The sequence below is a fragment of the Pristiophorus japonicus genome, chromosome 12 (genome assembly GCF_044704955.1).
Source record: "Pristiophorus japonicus isolate sPriJap1 chromosome 12, sPriJap1.hap1, whole genome shotgun sequence".
NCBI classification, from domain to species: domain Eukaryota; kingdom Metazoa; phylum Chordata; class Chondrichthyes; family Pristiophoridae; genus Pristiophorus; species Pristiophorus japonicus.
In genome coordinates this window covers 32,838,762-32,859,300 of record NC_091988.1, presented here as the reverse complement: position 1 = coordinate 32,859,300, position 20,539 = coordinate 32,838,762, and the positions used below count along the sequence as shown (strand labels likewise).

Below are 20,539 nucleotides of genomic sequence, written 5' to 3'. Positions count from 1 at the left end.
CTATCATTCATCGTGATCCTTCAAATGAGCCTGTGCTGTGTGAGCCTACTCATGCCATCCTGCCCCCTCCTCTGCTGCGAATCATTTGTCTATTCGGTTATATTTTTCAAAACTGGAGGCCAATCCTGACGAGGCTGAAGAGATACAGACGCAGATGAGCCTGAAGCGGAGAATATCTTCCAATCCCACCTTCCAGACCAAGAGCATGGGGGTGAGGCAGGGGATGGATGAAGCCACCACTGTTGTACTCACTCTGGAAGAGGTGCAGGTGCTGCCCATTGAGGTGCCAGGCCCTTTCCTGAGTGGTACAAGTGTTGGGACATTCCATGGTTTCTCCGTCCAAGGCTGGGGATTCCAGTGGGTGGAGTGAGGCACACCCAGGGCCCCACCATCAGAGGCTGCGGATCCCAGTGGGATGCAGCGAGGCATATCCAGGGCCCCACCATCCGAGGCTGCGGGCCCCAATGGGATGCAGAGAGCCACACCCAGGGTGAGGAGGGGAAGGAGAACTCGACAGGGCTCTCCTGAGGTGCAGGATCTGACAGATGTGGTTCAGTGGATGGCAATGAGTGGGGAGAGCAGTGACCTTGAGCGATCACTCCTGGACACCGTCAGTGGGGTGGGTGATGAGATATCGGGAGTGTTGGGAGAAGTAACAACACACTTACAAGAAATGGAAACACTGTATGGGCACATGAGGGAGGGAATGTTGGTCTTGCTGAGTGAGGTCATGAGTTTGGGGAGTTTAAGAGGTTGTGAGTTCGAGGAGTTCGGAGAGGTCGGGAGTTCCAAGAGGTCTGAGGAGCAGGAGGCCCGAAGGTCGGTGAAGATTTCAATTCTGACCAGTCGGGAGGTCGGTGAGTCGGGAGGTCGATGAGTCGGTAAGGCCCCGAGGTCATGGTCCATATCGACATAGGTAAAATGAGGGATGAGGTCCTACAGGAAGAATTCAGGGAGCTAGGAAGAAAATTAAAGGGTAGGACCTCAAAAGGTAGTAATCTCCAGGTTACTACCGGTGGCACGTGCTAATGAGTCTAAGAAAAGAAGGATAGAGAGGATGAACACATGGCTGGAAAGTTGGTACAGGAGTGAGAGCTTTAAATTCTTGAGGCATTGGGACCGCTTCTGGGGGAGATGGGATCTGGACAAACCAGACGGGTTGCACCTCAACAGTGCCAGGACCAATATCCTCACGGAGAGTTTTGCGAGTGCTGTTGGGGAGAGTTTAAACTAGCTTGGCAGGGGGAAGGGAACCCGAGAACAAATACAAAAAAGGGAAGGAAGTAAAGCAGAAATTTGATTTCAAGAATCTAGAAAGCAAATTCGTAAGACAGAGGAAACATGGCTTAGTATGTAGTAAGCAAAGAGGTCTTCCTGTGCTGAATGGTATATACTTTAATGCAAGGAGTATAGCGAATAAGGCGGATGAGCTAAGAGCACAGGTAGACACTTGGGAATATGACATTATAGCTATTACAGAAACATGGCTGAAAGAGGGGCAGGTTTGGCAGATCAATATTCCTAGCTACAGGATTTTTAGACAAGATAGAGAGGGGGGTAAAAAAAGGGGGAGGTGCAGTAATGATTAAAGAAACTATTACAGCAGTGAGGAGGGATGATGTGTTAGAGGGATCATCAAATGAGGCCATATGGGTCGAATTGAAAAATAAAAAAGGGGTGATCACACTGCTGGACGTGTATTATAGACCCCCAATCAGTGGGAGGGAGATAGAGGAGCAAATATGTAGGCAAATTGCTGTGAAGTCCAAAAACCATAGGGCAGTAATAGTAGTGGATTTTAACTATCCAAATATTGATTAGGACAAATTTAGTGTGAAGGGTATAGAGGGTGCGGAATTCTTGAAATGCATTTAAGAGAACTTTTTTTAGCCAGTATGTAACAAGCCCAACATGAGAGGGGGCGGTCTTGGATATAGTTTTGGGGAATGAAGCTGGGCAGGTTGAAGGAGTATTAGTGGGAGAGCACTTGGGTGCCAGTGACCATAATTCAATCAGATTCAAGTTGGTTATGGATAAGGGCAAGAATAGGCCTGGAATAAAAGTTCAAAATTGGGGAAAAGCTAATTTTGCTAAGTTAAGGAGTAATTTGGCCATGGTGGATTGGAAACAGCTACTTGTGGGTAAATCAGTGTCGGAACAGTGGGAGCCACTTAAGGAGGAGATCCAGAAGGCTCAGGCCAAACATGTGCCCATAAAAGAAAAAGGTTGGGAAAAATAATTCTAGAGTCCCCTGGATGTCTAAGGACTTACAGGGGAGGATTAAGAAAAGAGACAGACACTTATGTCATATATCAACGGCTAAATACTATAGTATCTTGAGGAATAAGTTAAAAGGCAAAATTAAAAAGGATATTAGGAATGCTAAGAGATAGCATGAGAAATTCTTGGCCAGTAAAGTTAAGGAACACCCCAAGATGTTCTATAAATATATTAAGAGTAAGAGGGTAACTAAAGAAAGGGTAGGGCCTATTAGAGACCATGAGGGTAATCCTTGTGTGGAGGCGGAAGATGTTGGGAGGGTTCTTAACGAATGCTTTGCATCTGTTTTCACAAAGGAAAGGGGCAATGCAGATACTGCTATCGAGGAGGAGTGTGATATTCTGGATGAGATAAATATAGTGAGGGGGAAGTATCAATCTACTGGTCAGGTGGCAGAGCAGTGGCAAATGGAATTTAATTCAGAGAAGTGTGAGGTGATGCGCTTTGGGAGGGCTAATAAGAAAAGGGTATACACATTAAAGCAGTAGGCCACGTAATAGTGTAAATGAACAGAGTGCTTGTCCACAGATCCCTGAAAGTAGCAGGCCAGGTGGATAAAGCGGTGAAGAAGGCATACAGAATGCTTGCCTTCATTGGCCGAGGCACAGAATGTAAGAGCAGGGAGGTTATGCTTAAATGTATAATACTTTGGTTAGGCCACAGCTGTAGTATTGCGTGCAATTCAGGTCACCGTATTATAGGAAGGAAGTGATTGCATGAGAGAGGATGCAGAGGAGATTTACTAGAATGCTGCATGGAATGGAAAATCTTAGTTGTGAGGACAGATTGGATAGTCTGGGTTTGTTCTCATTGGAACAAAGGAGGTTGAAGGGAGACCTCATTGAGGTGTACAAAATATTGAGGGGACTGGACACAGTGGACAGTAAGGGTGTTTTTCCATTGGTGGAGGGGCCTATTACGAGGGGGCGGTGGAAGGTTTAGAGGGGATTTGAGGGGGGGGGGGGCTTCTTTACGCAGAGGGTTGTGGAGATCTGGAATTCACTGCCTGGAAGAGTGGTGGATGCAGAAACCCTCACCACTTTTAAGAGATGATTGGATGGGCACTTAAAGTGCAGTAACTTGCAGGGTTACGGACCCAAGGCTGGTAATTGGGATTAGACTGGATGACCTTTTGTTGGACGGAGCAGATATAATGGTAAGTACTGCAGGGAATAGAATACAGCCAGGGTGATCTCCTGGACTAGTTTCGATCGCCTGGATGGGTCGAAGAGGAATTTTCCCAGACTTTTTCTCCCTAAATTGGCCTGGGTTTTGCCTCTCCCAGAAGATCACTGGGCTCCGGTTGGGGTGGAGTGTAGACTGTTTTAGTATAAGGGGTGTTGTAGTTGTGGTGAGGCGGATTGGTTGGGCTGTGTGCTCTTTGCCTTTCCATCATTGTTCATAGGTTTATATGTAACCTTTAGGACTGTTAACCAAGGGCCGTGTGGCTCTTTGTCGGCCGGCACGGACACGATGGGCCGGAATGGCCTCCTTCTGCGCTGTAAATTTCTATGTTATTTGCTGCAACAAGGAACACGCCCAGACCCCGCGGCCATTGACAGAATCAACCGTCACTCCCACTCCAATCCACAGATCAGCCTCTGAAGAGGCCCAAGCCAGGCCTTCCACATTACCACCTGCCCCCCCTCCCAACCCCCACCCAAATCAAGAAGTGCGCATTACCAGAGATGTTCGAAAGAATAAGCCTGGTATCAACCAGAGAAATGCTGCGCCACTGCCTGCGGGCAGGGGTGGAGGCAACAAGACCAAGTGCAGAGGGCGGTCTGAGAATAAGGTGGAGGAGAGATGGGTGCAGCCTTTCTTTGCTGCTGTTGTTATTATTATTGTTACTGTTGTAACTGTTCTCAAAATAAAAGTTTTTTGCAAGTTATGTAAATTTACAAGTTTAAAAGTTTCTAAGTGATCTTAACTGAAAACTTTAAAGTTTGATACAAGAATATTTTTAGTAAAGTTAAGTACAAACATTAAACTTTTGAATAAAATATATTTTAAATTATAACTGAATCATTTCATTATTAACACAGCTTTTTGAACTAAAGAATCATTTCCATTATTTGTTCCATTACCACCACCACATTACGGAACAGGTCCAAACAGTAAACATGGTCCATGTGGAATAGTTGCCGCTGAGCCTTCAGGCAGCAAAGCGTTCACAGATGAGTTGCTGGCGCAAGGCTCGAGCAATCGTTAGAGGCACGAAGGCCCACCCTCCTCCGTCATCGTGCTTCGGGTTCAGGTAGTTGCATGGCTTCCTTGTCCTCCTCCTCGTCATCTGCATCTTCCTCATCATCATCATCAGCCACTATCAACTCAGGTGGGTCTTCTACCAGCAGCTGTTGCTGCCTCATGATGGCCAAGTTATGCAGCATGCAGCACACAACAGTGAACTGATCGACAATCTCAGCGGAGTATTGCAAGTAGCCTCCAGAATGGTCCCGGCATCGGAAACGCTGTTTCAAAATGCCAATGGTCCTCGCTATTATGCTGCGCATCGCAACGTGTGACATGTTGTACTCCCAGTCGGTTTCCATCCGGGTTACACATAGGGGAGTCATTAGCCAGGTGGCAAGGCTGTACGTTTTGCCCTTCTGGCTGATGTTGAAACATGGCAGATATAGCGCTTTCGAATCATGGGTGCTCCCAGGCTATCTCGCATGAATTGACATGATGCGATGCATGTCGTCACACACGACCTGCACAGAGTGGAAGCCTTTTCTGTTCCTGTACATCTCGGAATCCTCCAAAAGGTGCTCGCAAGGCGATGTGGGAAAAATCAATGCAGCCCTGTAGCTTTGGGAAGCCAGCAATCCTGGAGAAGCCCACAGCCCTGTCACACATTGCCTGGGTGGCTATGGGGAACTTTATGTAGTCATTCCTCAGAGCATATTGTGCTGCAGTCACCTGCCGAATATGTGTTGCATGTTGAGAAATGGCACACACATCCCCAGTTGTGGCCTGAAATGATCCAGATACATAGAATGAAAGTGCAGCTGTAATCTTCACTTCAACTGACAAAGCAGTCCTCCTGATGCTTCTCGATTACAGGTCTGCTTTTACTAACTCACAGATCTCGGTTACAACTTATTTGCGGAAACGCAGCCTTCTCAGTCTGCATCACTCAGGTGCAGGTATGAACGCCTGTCTCGATATACCCGATGTGGGTAAGCCTTCCTGCGCATCATCCTATATGCTTGGAGGGTCCCCATGCGATGACATCGAATCAATCGGCTCCTCCGCAGTATCATCATGCAGAAGGCTTGCACGAGGTATGGCACTGCCCCTATAATTAAAATGTACCTTTGCAAGAAGCTCAAAAAGACAAGGAGTTGAAGCTTCTCTCCTCCCAAGGTCGACGTCCTAGTATGGGCCTCACCCTGTTCTGTGCATGCGCAATAGGCTTGCTTAGAATGGGAAGCAAGGCATTCAATGAGGACATTTGGGGCAACGAAGTCTCATGCAATTTTTAATTTTTGATTTTTTTCCCAAAATATCACCCCACCACCAACCGAACATCTCACCGGGCTAGAGGGTCGGCCGGCAGAATCACTCCCTTACCCGAACACGGGCTTGGCAAACACCCGCCCCCCGCCACCCCCACTCCCACCACCGGGCTTCTTTTGAAGCTGCTGTATAGTGCAAGGTTTCTTATCCTTTCAGTTCGGCTTCCACACCCCCCGGACTTCTTTTGAAGCCGAGCCCGTGTCCGGGCGAGGGAGTGATTCTGCTGGCCAACGCTCCGTGGCACTTTGAAAAACATCCAAAATTACAGAATTGCATTAAACTTTCATTTTCTCCCTTTTGAGTTTGAAAAAATTAAGCTTCGTGATGCATATTTAATATCTTGACGCACTCCAAAATTTCGCATAAAAACAATGTGTGTCTTTCTGCGTCATTTTTCTTAAGTGCCCAGGTGGTTTTTTGGGAGTAGTCACATATGGCGTCCTAGGAAAAACGCAATTTGGTCAAACTTGCATAAATCTGAATAACTGGCGCAGACATCAGGTTACGCCCCTTATGACGCAAAAAAATACTAACCTAAAAAAATTGTAACTTTGAGTTACACTGGCGCAGAAAATTTGGGGAAACTTGTATATTTTAATTTAGGCCAAAAAAATGGCGCAGATAACTGGGGAAAGTTGAGCCTATATTGTGTATGTAATTTACATATTTTACACTTCAACGTGACATACTTTGTTATAAATTCAAAACTGTCTAAAAATTAGTTCAAGTAACCATTCAAACTCATTTTTATTACTTTCTCCACAACTATAAATTGCAATTTATTAAATAAGTTAATTGACTGCTGAGAGCTTTAAAAATAACCTACAAGAATGGCTCCACATTGTAAACAGAGTTTAGAAGGGAGCAGAGTTACATCAGTTAACAATTTTCCATTCATCTCTCGGACTGGATTGCAAGTGTCTATTTTGAAGAAGAGTAGGGAAGTTCTCACCAGTACCCTGGCCAATATTTATCCCTCTGCCAACATTAACTAAAAACAGACTATTTGGTCATCGTCACATTACTTTTTGTGGGAGCTTGCTTGAACAAATTGGCTGCCGCATTTCCTACATTACAGCAGTGACTATACTTCAAAAATACGTTGTTAGCTGTAAAGCATTCAGGAATGTCCAGAGGTCATGAAAGGTGCTATATAAACGCAAGTCTTCCCTTCTATTGCAGAGATCATCCCACTCACCGACAGTCTCCTCCACATTCACCCACACCAACCATCCTGCTGTCACTGCGATATGCCAATCACTTGCCAGCTCCTCCTAAATGATAATGGCAGTGGCCACTCACCTCCATTAATTGCCCACTATCGGTTTATGATTGACAGCATAATTTGCTAATCATCCACTGACATTTTCTAATTGATGGCTACATCCACAATGATCTACCATTATTTTGATTGACCAAATTCACAAATCATCCTCTCTAATGGCAGTGGTGTTGGTGTTGATGCTGTGATGTATATAAAAAAAAATGAATGGAGCAGGGCAATCAGTACTTAAAGGGAGCATTTAAAAAGGGACCTTGCAAACAGGCAAACAAAACACTGTTGAAAAACATCAACTGTTGACATTTTGCTTCAATTATTTAATAGTAAATACATTTGATTATTGTTTTAACTTGTATGAAGCTGGTTGGACAGTTGATATTTTCCATCTTCCAAAAGTGAATAAAAACATGGTGGAAATCCCTATGTAAATTCCAGTAAGTAACTTACCACAAACAGACTTAAATGTTAGACCTAGGCTGTGATTAGTTCAGGAAACCAGAAACTCGAGCTCATATGGGATGCAGTCCATTTACAAAACTTGCCATTTGCCTGCTTCAGCAAAGAAAAATGGTTTGGAAAAGCCCCAACTAAAGCACATGGGTATCAGCAGAGAGACTAGCTTAGAGAGCCATTAATTACATTCACCAAACTTGATAACTCTCAAATAATATCTTGAGAATGAGGATCAGTAGCAAATAGAATAGAAATCAATAACCCACTATAAATTGTAACATTTGTTTAAATTTTTTGGTAAGGCAATTGTACAAAGATTATAACTATACATTACACAGCATTATCAGATTCGAAAGTATCTATTAAACAGAATTTTTTTTAAATGCACAATTTCATCATTTAGGCCTCAGCTGGAGTATTGTGGACAGTTCTGGGCACCACACATCAGTAAAGGTGTAAATGCTTTAGAAAGGGTACAGAGGAGGTTTACCAGGGATGAGGGACTTCAGTTATGAGATGTTGGAAAAGTTAGGACTGTCCTCCTTGGAACAGAGCTGGTTAAGAGGTGACCTAACATTGATAAGAGTAGATAGAGATAAAATATTCCCTTTGGTGAGTGGGACAATAGCCAGTCATAGTCTAAGAACATAAGAATTAGGAACAGGAGTAGGCCATCTAGCCCCTCGAGCCTGCTCCGCCATTCAATAAGATCATGGCTGATCTGGTCGTGGACTCAGCTCCACTTACCCGCCCTCTCCCCGTACCCTTAATTCCCTTATTGCTTAAAAATCTATCTATCTTTGACTTGAAAACATTCAATGAGCCAGCCTCAACTGCTTCCTTGGGCAGAGAATTCCACAGATTCACAACCCTCTGGGAGAAGAAATTCTTTCTCAACTCGGTTTTAAATTGGCTCCTCCGTATTTTGAGGCTGTGCCCCCTAGTTCTAGTCTCCCCCACCAATGGAAACAACCTCTCTGCCTCTATCTTGTCTATCCCTTTCATGATTTTAAATGTTTCTATAAGATCACCTCTCATCCTTCTGAACTCCAAGGAGTAAAGACCCAGTCTATTCAATCTATCATCATAAGGTAACCCCCTCATTTCTCGAATCAGCCTAGTGAATCGTCTCTGTACCCCTTCCAAAGCTAGTATATCCTTCCTTAAGTAAGGTGACCAAAACTGCACGCAGTACTCCAGGTGCGGCCTTACCAATACCTTATACAGTTGCAGCAACACCTCCCTGCTTTTGTACTCCATCCCTTTTGCAATGAAGGCCAACATTCCATTCGCCTTCCTGATTACCTGCTGCACCTGCAAACTCACGTGGCGGCCCGTCACACCCGTTTTACACTTCAGCCTGAGGCGTGGTGGCCAGCAGGAGTGCTTCCCGGGATGCTGCAGGCCCGGAGCCTTGGTCGACCGCGTCCGGCGCCTCTTGCGCGGGCGAGAGGTTCGTTCCGAAAAAAAAGCACAACGAAGAACCGAACTCGCACGAACAGGCACATGTCGCACCCAACCGGCTCGGCCCGGATGCGAAACGAGCGAGATGTGGGACAGCAGATGAGAGTCGTGTTACAGAGAGAGATATAGAGAGAGCGAGAAGAGAGTTGAACGTTCGCGCACACAGAAGACGTTTCGGTCGGCTTGAGACAGGGACGGCCCTGGCATGCTTGGTCTTTTCGGTCAGCTGGTCTGCGGTTGCATGACGGTAGCAAGGTAGAGGTGTCCTGGCTTTTGATACAAATGCGTCGCCCTCGTCTTTCTGCTGCCTACTGCCACTCCACACCGCACGACCCCCGCTGTTCGTTGGTCCTGTGTGACCTTGGCCTGCGGCCCTTCTTTCGACTTCCGTCTCGTCCAGTCTTGTGCGTGTGGCTGTCTCTCCCTCTCTCTCTCTCTCTCCCTCGCCATTGCTCCCGCTGTTTTCCCCGCACCGCACACTGCTCGTCCGGACCGGCAATGGACTTGCCACCGTCTTGCAACATTACACCGCAGTCGAATTGAAGGGAGCTTCTGCGGGCTCGAATGTTGCCTGGCGGCTCGTCGTCGGGACCTCGGCGAACGGCCACTGTGAGCTCCGCAGGGACTGAACCGGTGATGCAGGCCCGGCTTTCTTTCCCCACGCGGTGACACTTTGGTCGCACTAGTCACTCTCCCTTTACTGGTACAGGGTACCTAAACGCTCCCCCTCCGGCTCCCGCGAGCTGGTGCTGTCTGGGGCGGCGGTTTAAAGACTCGAGTCCCAAAAAGAGTTTCATGCACAAGGACCCCAAGGTCCCTCTGCATCGCAGCATGTTGTAATTTCTCCCCATTCAAATAATATTCCCTTTTACTGTTTTTTTTCCCCCAAGGTGGATGACCTCACACTTTCCGACATTGTATTCCATCTGCCAAATCTTAGCCCATTCGCTTAACCTATCCAAATCTCCTTGTAGCCTCTCTGAGTCCTCTACACAACCCGCTTTCCCACTAATCTTAGTGTCATCTGCAAATTTTGTTGCATTACACTCTGTCCCCTCCTCTAGGTCATCTATGTATATTGTAAACAGTTGTGGTCCCAGCACTGATCCCTGTGGCACACCACTAACCACTGATTTCCAACCGGAAAAGGACCCATTTATCCCGACTCTCTGCTTTCTGTTCGCCAGCCAATTCTCTATCCATGCTAATACATTTCCTCTGACTCCGCGTACCTTTATCTTCTGCAGTAACCTTTTGTGTGGCACCTTATCGAATGCCTTTTGGAAATCTAAATACACCACATCCATCAGTACACCTCTATCCACCATGCTCGTTATATCCTCAAAGAAGTCTAGAGTGGAGATGAGGAGAATTTTTTCCCCATTCTATTGTCAAGATCTGGAATGCTCCACTTGAAAAGGTGGTGGAAACTGATCCCATAAATAATTTTTAAAAAGGGAGTTGGACCGGTACTTGGGGGTGAGAAACTTACAGGGCTGCGGACAAAAAGCATGGACGTGGGACGACGCATGACTGCTCTTTCAAAGAGCCACACAGACACAATGGACCAAATGGCCTCCCTCTGTGCTGCAAGTTTCCAGGATTCTAATATTTCAATGTAATGATGTAAATTTCAAATTTAAAAAAATGTTAATATGTTAAAGTAGAAATAAATTCTCAGGAAAAGAATTCTCGGAACAAGATTATATCACTGCCACAAAACAGGAAAAATATTTAATGGAGGGTTTGACAGGGTAGATTCGGAGAGGCTGTTTCCCCTGGCTGGAGAGTCTAGAACTAGTCAGCAACAGGTTTCTGTCGTCAATGACTTCTGATTCCCCCAAACACTACAAATCTAAAACTCTCATCCTTGTGTTTAAATCCCTCTATGGCCTTATTCTTCCATGACTGCTTAAGCTCTCTGCAAAATGCATCTCTGCACTGCATCTTTTCGTCGGGCTTCACCACCTGACAGCCCCCAAGTCTGCGAAGGCAGCCTGGATCGATTGCATCTACCCAGAATTCCTCAAGAACCAGGGCCCAAATGGATGGATGTGGCTTGCCAGACTCCCCTCAAACATCCTTATAAACCAATATAAAATTCCGAAGGGGCTCAACAGGCTAGATACTGGGAGGATGTTTCCCCGAGCTGGGGAGTGTAGAACTAGGGGTCACAGTCCCAAAATAGGGGGACAGCCATTTAGGACTGAGATGAGGAGAAATTTCTTCGCTCGACAGGTTGTGAATCTTTGGAATTCTCTACCCCGGGGAGCTGTGGATGTTCAGTCATTGAGTATATTCAAGACAGGAGATAGATAGATTTTGGGCATTAATGGAATCAAGGAATAGGGTGAGGAAAGTGGAGTTGATGCAGAAGTTCAGCCATGATCTTACAGAATGGCGGGGTAGGCTCGAGCGGCCCTATGGCTGACTCCTGCGCCTATTTCTTATGTTATGACAACATTGTTAAAAAGAAAGCAAGCAGACATACCAGAGTCACCTTATCAGATATGTTTATATGTGTACAGTAAACTCCCATTACCAGTTTAAAATGTTAAAGCGTCCAGATAAAATCTTGGCCAAGTCATGTATTTAGTATATCTTAATCTGGTATTGTTTGACGCAAATTTTAAATTACAATTTGTAAAATGACAATGGAATCCAATTTAAACTTCTCAATAAATGAATGCATGTGTTTCACGTTAATGTAGGATTTTTAAACATTTTCTTTTCGAACAGTTCAATACCTGTATATACCACCACGAATTCAGATTCAGCAGCTTTACATCTAAATACTTAGTAAAAGTGGTTAGAAATGAAGGAAAAATTCTGTGACAATAAAGAAGTGCTAACATAATTAATAAGTATATATTTAAAACATTTCTTTTGGTTTTTAAATAACACAAAAAGATAAACATTTGTTGCAAAAATCCACACAGAGGGGAACAAAGTTATTTTTACAATCAAAATTGGGAGAAATATAACGTTTTCATTACTGATGCCCACATTGATCTTTAGGTTTAACGTGGTCATTTCATTGTTCAACTTGGGGCAAACAGTGAACAACATGGAATGAAATTCAGTTCCAACACTGAGCCGAGGATTATCGAATTAGCCACACATTCTCTGTTTCTGTTCACCTTGGAATCAAACGCTGATTTTTTTTTTATAGTGCTCTTGAGCTGCTGGCTCCAAATGCACAAGTCTCACACAGCCAGCAGCGCATTGGAGCAAACACACCAGATTTTTCTTGTTATATTTTAGAGCAGCAGCCAGGAAAACCTTGTTTTTACTAGGTCCATCTAACTCGACTGAAAGCAGTGTTCTGGCAGCAACACCATCCCAACAGAGACACACGTGACATGAGGATGTTGATACTTCATGTATGTTTGGCCAGTGCATGATCATAGCCAGTGTCCACTGTGTACTGGGGGTCAACTCCACTGTGTACTGGGGTCAACTCTGCACTGTTTCACAAGGAGATAAGATGCACTATTTAAATGTTAATCGAGAACAGTAGCATACTTAGAGTGCTCTCCCAAGACCTGGCCTGCAATGTAAAAGCAAAAATTTCTATCGCGCTATATGGTAGCTGGCTGCCGACTTGCAGCTCTTGCGCAGCTTGCAACTTGCTGGATTCACTAAGGCCAACCAATGGGAAGCACCCAACTAAGCATGATAAAACCTGCCAAGAAAGTCAAAGGAAGCATAACAAGCCAGTGTAAGTGGCACCACAACCAAGTTACACATAGAATGAATATTAAATTTGGAATTCCTGTCATTAGGTAATAAGTTTGGAAATAAAAAAGTCATTTCTGTACCTGTTCAGGGCTAATCACACTTTTGATTTTCCCACTGGTTAGGCCTTATAATAATGAGATTAATTTCAGACTTCAGTCTGTATTAGAACACCCGAGTTAGTTGGGGATTGAACAAGGTTATTACAGACAGGTTCCATTGTAGCCAGAGTGTAAACAAATAGGTTAGTTAGATGTGAGCTTCAAAAAATAAAATCAACTAACAAATAGGCTCAATCAATTACCATTTTAAATGCTTACATTCATTCCACCACCTTATTAGGAAGGTTTTGCTGGCATCAAATCATGCATTTAAAACTGCAAACTGTAAATATCAACATTGGAAAAGTGATTATTTTGTTGTTAATTGGTAGCAATTTATCATCCCAGTCTAAAAAGAAAAATAACTTAAATAACTGGTTTTGAATAATACTTTGTTCAACAAATTAAGATTTCTGCATTGCTATTAGCTACATAGTGGCATGAAATCTCAAGGGAGGTTTCTCAAGACGGAGAAGAAGTGTCCAAGGGTAGGGGCAGGTGGCTGAAGGAGGAGTCACTGATGGTGGAGTGGAGGAAGCAGGAAATAAAAGATAGGCCAGTGCTGGAGGACCAGAGAGTGCACACAGAGAGTTGGAGGAGGGAGACAATTGAAGATGAGAATGAACTCAATCTTAGATAACGAGAAGATAGTGGAGCACGAAGTGAACAGAGGTAATGGGGACACGAGTCTTAGTACAGGTGAGAACATAGATTTCAGCACTCTGTATGGCATTGTTTGAGAAGTCGAAATAGGGAAGACAGCAAGGTGAACATTAGAGATGACCCACAGCAAGGTAACAAAATGTGGATCAAGGTTCCATTGGTGGAAGAGGAGGAGAGGTAGAGCAGAGGTGAGCAATGCTGTTGAAGGGGTGAAAAAAAAGTCTTAATTTTAAAAACGGGAGGAAGGGATAAACCGAACAATTAAAGGCCAGTTAGTTTAACCTCGGTGGTGGGCAAATTACTGGAATCAATTCGAAGGACAGTATAAACCTTCATTTAGAAAGACACAGATTAATCAAGGTCAGTCAGCATGGATTTGTTAAGGGAAGGTTTTTGTCTAACTAACTTGATTGAGTTCTTTGAGGAGGTAACACGGAGAGTCGATGAGGGCAGTGCTTTTGATGTAGTTTACATGGATTTTAGCAAGGCTTTTGACAAGGTCCCACATGGTAGGCTGATCAAAAAAGTAAAAGCCCATGGGATCCAAGGGAGAGTGGCAAATTGGATCCAAAATTGGCAAAGTGGCAGGAAGCAAAGGCTAATGGTTGAGGGGAGCTTTTGTGACTGAAAGGCGGTTTCCATAGGACTCAGTACTCAGTCCCTTACTTTTTGTAGTATACATTAATGATTTAAACTTAAATGTAGGGGGCATGATAAAGAAATTTGCAGATGATACAAAAATTGGTTGTGTGGTTGACAGTGAGGAGAAAAGTTCCAGACTGTAGGAAGATATCGATGAACTGGTCAGTTGGGCAGAAAAGTGGCAAACGGAATTCAATCTGGAAAAGTGTGAGGTAATGCATTTGGGAAGGAGCAACAAGGCAAGGGAATACACAATAAATGGGAGGATACTGAGAGGTGTGGAGGAACAGAGGGACCTTGCAATATATGTTCACAGATCCTTAAAAGGTAGCAGGACAGGTCGATAAGGTAGTTAAAAAGGCATACGGAATGCTTACTTTTATTCGCCAAGGCATAGAATACAAGAGCAAGGGAGTTATGCTAGAACTGTATATAACATTAGTTAGGCCACAGCGTGAGTACAGTGTGCAGTTCTGGTTACTACATTACAGGAAGGATGTAATTGCACTAGAAAGGATGCAGAGGAGATTTACGAGAATGTTGCCAGGACTGGAAAACTTTAGCCACGAGTAAAGATTGGATAGGCTGGGGTTGTTTTCCTTGGAACAGAAGAGGCTGAGGGGAGATTTAATTGAGGTGTCTAAAATTATGAGGAGCCTAGCTAGAGTGGGTCAGAAGGATCTATTTTGCTTAGCAGAGGGGTCAATAACCAGGAGACATAGATTTAAAGTAGTTGGTAGAAGGATTAGAGGGGAGATGAGGAAACATTTCTTCCCCCAGAGGATGGTGGGAGTCTGGAACTCACTGCCTGAAAGGGTGGTAGAGGCAGAAATCCTCATCACATGTAAAAGGTACTTGGATGTGCACTTAAAGAACTGTGGCCTACAGGGCTACGGACCTAGTGCTGGAAAGTGGGAGTAGGCTGGGTAACTCTTTTTTGACCAACACAGACACGATGGGTCGAATGGCCTCCTTCTGTGTCATAATTTTCTATGATTCTAGTTTTAGATCAGTTGAAGGCAGTAAAAACAGCTTGGGGCAAGCAATAAGTCATACTTTCTATTTGGAGACAGAGTCTGAAGTGGCAGACAAGGAGGGAGGGCAGAGAAGCAGAGTTATTTGCAGCATTGAGGAGGATCGTTTGAGTTTTCCCTGACATTAAGCTGAAGAAAGCTTTGACCCATCCTGATCTTAACACTGGGCAAATTACTGGAGACAGTGGCAACAGCTGTGGGGTCAATGGAAGAGATGGAAGGTAGGTGTTATCAACATCCACGTGGAAGCGTTCAAATAACATGGCATGCAAAAGGAGGAGGAATCATTTGTGGAAATGTAATGTCTACAATGCAAAAGGTAGGAGTGGAAGCAGGAGAGAGCAGTACCATGGAGGTGAACTACTAGGGAGACACATTCAAAGAGAATGGAGTGGCCAGCAGTTTTGAAGGCAAGAGAGAGAGGTTGAAGAGAAGGAAGAAGGGCACTGAACTGTTACAATAACATTAAGCTAGGCTGTCGAACCTTTGGGAACAGTACACCTTGGGTGGAATGCATCTAATTAAGAGTGCTTTAAGAAAACTTCAGTTTTGTGTAAAGCTATCTTGTAAATGCACTCTTAAACTGTATGGTCGCCTCTTTCGCCCTCCCTTTGTCATCTGTCTCTCCTCTTTCACTTGATTCTCCCTGCCCTCACCTGGTCTTGTTATTTTAATTTCTCTTTCCCTCCTCTTCTCATCTGCCCCCACCCCACCCTGTGCTTTTTCACTTTCCAATTCTTACTCTCCTGTTTTTTTTTTAAACCCATCGGTGTCTCGACAACTGAGGACCATGAAACGCTACAGTATTGGTATTAAAGTGTGCGGCCAAATTGGAGGCAGCAACAGATGGGAACTCGGTTCAGCACTCAGGCAGGGGGCAGGGTAAATATCTGTGGCCACCCGTCTGGGATATGGCGAGAAGGGTTACCAGCGTTGTCGCTGTGCGCTCGGGGAGGATGACTGATGGCCATCTGTGAGTCAGTCAGTTGCTCCAAGGTGGATTGCCCCTCCTTGCCCTAATGATATATTTAACAAAAAGTGGCACAAACCACAATTTAAACATCTCAAAGCATCCACCGTCGTAGGAAAACAAAGATCAGATCATGAAAAAATGTATACCTGACTTTCCTCATGGGACACTCGCATCTGCTCTTTGAGCACCGACATCCTGGCCGCCTCCTCTTTCCTCAGCACCCGTTCCTTCTTCAGCTCGGGGCTCCAGAAAGTTTTGATGCTGTTCATGGACGAGCCCAGCTTGGTGTCTTTGATTTCCAGCTCTTTGCGGAGTATCTCGTTCTCCCTCTGCAGGTCCTTGAGCTGCGCTTGCAGATCGACCATGGTGTTGTCGCGGACCTGCCTCAAGGTGGAGGGCACAGGGTGGTGATGGTGGTGGTGGTGGAGAGAGGACGGGGTGACCATGCCGCTGTGCTGGTGCTGGTGGTGGTCGCTGAACGAGAGGCCGTCCCCCCCGGGGGGAAGCCCCGCCGAGGCGATGTTGGGACTGCTGCCCATGGCCGTCACCCGGCCCCCGTACGTTGCTCGGTTGGTCGCCCTGCCCAGGGTCATGGTTCCTTTGGGAAAGCTGGTGGAGGCCACCCCTTCGTGGTCGCTCAGGTACATGGGTCCCGAGGTGGCGTAGGCTGCGTTCAGAGACTGGATGTTCTCCATGGACAAGGTCTTCCCGCTCCCTCCCGTGCCGCTGCTGCTGGTTCTCCGGTGGCCCAGCCGAGGAGACCGCGGGAGCCGGGGAGACCGCGATGGGCTGCCTTCCACGTGGCCCACGGTCCGGGAACTTCCGTACATGGTTGGCGGGTCTGGATTAAAGGCACCTGCAGCCCCACAATGTTCCGGGAATCGCCGTGTGAAGGAGCCAGCACTCGCTCAGTCAACGCCTCTGCCTTCGGCTGCCTGTCCCAGCTTGTTACTGCATTTCCACTGGTGGCGAGACACAAGGGCTTGCCCTGCTTTACAGATCTGTAATATAGTTTTTTAAAAAAAACATAATTTATTCGTGGCAAAACGAACAGATAAAAAGTTTGGGGGAAATTCAGTAAATGAACATTTATAGGGAAACAATTGACATTCAAAAATCATCCTATACAACTGCTTAATGCTCAAGTGCTGGGATCGTCCATGAACAATATCACGAAACACGGTTGTAACATGGCCATGTACATTTTAAAACTAAAAAAAGTGGCCAGGCAACTGGTACTTTGATCAGCTGAAGGTATTTCTTCACGGTCAGGATCCAATAAACCCAATGTCAAGTATAAAGCTGCTAAGATTATCAACTGACTTTTTTTCTTTTAATTACTTTGAAGTTGAAGCAACAAAAGCAGATATAATGCTTTACAAACAAAATATTTGGTTTTCAATCGGTTAATACAAAGGAGTCAAAATTTGTGGAGCAGTGGACAGATCTTTAGGACACAAGTAATGAGTAAATAAAAACAGCAAATACTCAGCAGATCAGGCAACATCCGTGCAGTGAGAGAGTTAACCTTTCAGGTCGATGGGCTATCGTCAGATTTCCAGCTTTTCTTTTTTTATTTCAGATTTCCAGCATCCGCAGTATTTACTTTTGTACAAGTAATGAATAATCTGATTAAATTATTTGAGTCAGGCAAGTAAAACAACAACTTGTATTTATATAGCACCTTTAATGCAGTAAAATGTCCCAAGGCACTTCACAGGAGCATTATTAAACAAAATTTGACACTGAACCACACAAGGAGTTATTAGGACAGATCTCCAAAAGCTTGATCAAAGAGGCAGGTTTTAAGGAGCAACTTAAAGGAGGAAAGAGAGGTTAGGATTGTGGGCAATGTTCCCTTTAAGCTGTGCAGTCGTGCAGCGGTCTGAAGGTCCCACGCAGCCAGTTCGGCAGCTTTTAAATGGAAAAACCACACATGCACAGAATTTTGAATAGGCCGCGCAGCCCGTTAAAGGGACCGTGTGGCCCACCCCCCCCCAAAAAAATGACAGAGAACATTGGTTGTGCGGCTGGAAGAAGAAAAGTAGAGATAGGAATGGGCCATGAAGGGATTTGAAAGCAAGGATGAGAATTTAAAATAGAGACATTGCTTAACCAGAAGCACAGGGGTGATGGGGGAATGGGACTTGGTGAAAGTTAGGACATGGGCAGCAGAGTTTTGGATGACCTCAAGTTTATGGAGGGTAGAACGTCAGTGTCCTCCTACTCCCAATCTAATTTGCATATCTTGCAATCCTTGGAGGAATACATTCATCATCTGTTTGTCCCTCATTTCGCCCGCCCCTGCCACTTCAAGCTTTGTCCTGTCCTGCCTCCTTACTTTCCTCTCGGCCTATCTTATACTTCTATTTGTTTCTGCAGAGCGAGGCAGCAGTTTCGATAATCCAGCATGCAAATGTGTGCATCCATTTCCCATGGGCAGAATCCCACCTGCTTCCCAATTGTATCTAATTCATACAACTCTGCCTAATTGATCCCTTTTGCACAGTGCCACAAATAAGCAAGGCAAGATAAGTGCCAGCAATAAAATGCTCATCCCTGGAAGAACCCATTGGCAGAAAAAAAATCAGCTGGTGGGGTCATAGGAATTGTAATTTTTTTTTAAAATCAGACAAATAGAACTGCTAACTTCTTCAACAGGAGCATAGCAAGCTGACATGTAACCAATGCTTCCAACAGTGCTAAACTCTGCCTCAGGTCAGGCCCTGATCATTACTTCCTCGTCAGAATCCGGGGGGAGAGGGGGGGTGAAAGAGAGAAAAAGCTGTTGGGAGAGCACCACGCCAGCTTGATTTGCTCCTGGTAGGAAAACCAATAGCACGATTGATCAGATTTGTTTCACTGCCCCACTGGAATATCAGCTGTTTCAGCTGGCAGGTTCTTCCCTGAGAGAGTGCTGTTCATCAATAGTGCTCACCTGCTTATCTTTGACACAGTCCAGGAGGGATTCATTAGGCACACATCCAAGGGGTAGCTAAAAATTGAAATTGGGCCTCGTTCCGCTCACAAGACACTCCATCCTGTGTGTCATTCGCTGGGCAAAAGGACACGCTCCGTAACTTCTGGCACTGCCGCTAAGAGCAACTCACCTTCCAACTCCCCCTCTCTACAGAGATCTGCCTAGCTTTTGTTTTCCTTCCAATCGCTAACACAATGCATTATGCTACTAAATAACTTACTGATAACCAAAATTTTGCAATTTTAAATACAGTAAATGGAACGCATCTGAATCACAAACACTAATTTATGACAACTTATATTTATATAGCGCCTTTAAATGTAGTGAAACGTCCCAAGGAGCTTCACAGGAGTATGATGCGATAAAAATTTGAAACCGAGCCGCATAAGTAGAAATTAGCGCAGGTGACCAAAAGCTTGGTCAAAGAGGTATGTTTTAAGGAGCGCCTGGAGGAGGAAAATGAGGTAGAGAGGCGGAGAGATTTAGGCAGGGAGTTCCAAAGCTTGGGGCCTAGGCAACAAAAGACACGGCCACCAATGGTTGAGCGATTATAAATCAGCGATGCTCAGGAGGGCATCCTGGGAGGTTGTGGGGCTGGAGGAGATTACAGAGATAGGGAGGGGCGAAGCCCTGGAGGGATTTGAAAATAAAGATGAGAATTTTGAAATCGAGGCGTTGCTTAACCGGAAGGCATTGTAGGCCAGCGAGCACAGGGGTAATGACTGAGCGGGATTTGGAGAGAGTTAGGACATGGCAGCCGAGTTTTGGATCACCTCTAGTTTAAGTAGGGTAGAATGTGTGAGGCCAGCCAGGAGTGCATTGGAGTAGTCAAGTCTAGAGGTAACAAAGGCATGGATGAGGGCTTCAGCAGCGGATAAAATGAGGCAAGGGCAGAGCCTGGCGATGTTACGGAGGTGGATATAGGCAGTCTTAGTTATGCTGCGGATATGTGGTCGACAGCTCATTTCAGGGTCAAATATGACACCAAGGTTGCAAACAGTCTGGTTCAGCCTCAGACAGGAGTTGGGGAGAGGGATGGAGTCAGTGTCCAGGGAACGGAGTTTGTGACAGGGACCGAAAATAATGGCTTCGGTCTTCCCAATATTTAATTGGAGAACATTTCTACTCATCCAGATGTCGGAAATCGGATTGGAGGGATTCAAACATGGAAGTGCGAGAAAGATGGGCATGGATTTATGAGGCGACAAACACATTCAACGACTTTGGAAAGGAAAGGGAGGATCGAGATGGGACGGTAGTTTGCAGGACAGAGGGATCCGAACATTGTTTTTTTTTTTGAGGAGAGAGGTGATGACGGCAGATTTGAGGGAGAGGGGGACAGTGCCTGAGGAGAGAAAACAGTTAACAATGTCAGTTAACATGGGAGCCAGAAAAGGAAGTTGGGTG

General features: G+C 45.2%; 1 protein-coding gene across 1 annotated transcript in view; it reads right to left on the bottom strand.

The window, feature by feature from the left end:
- The window catches only part of LOC139277180 (ERC protein 2), a 918,863-nt gene extending 901,865 nt beyond the window's left edge, over positions 1-16,998 (bottom strand). The window contains exon 1 of the mRNA XM_070895293.1: positions 16,299-16,998. Coding sequence (XP_070751394.1) covers positions 16,299-16,982 — 684 coding nt within the window. The 5' untranslated portion in view covers positions 16,983-16,998. The remainder of the gene's footprint in view (positions 1-16,298) is intronic.
- Positions 16,999-20,539: the final 3,541 nt, after the last annotated feature.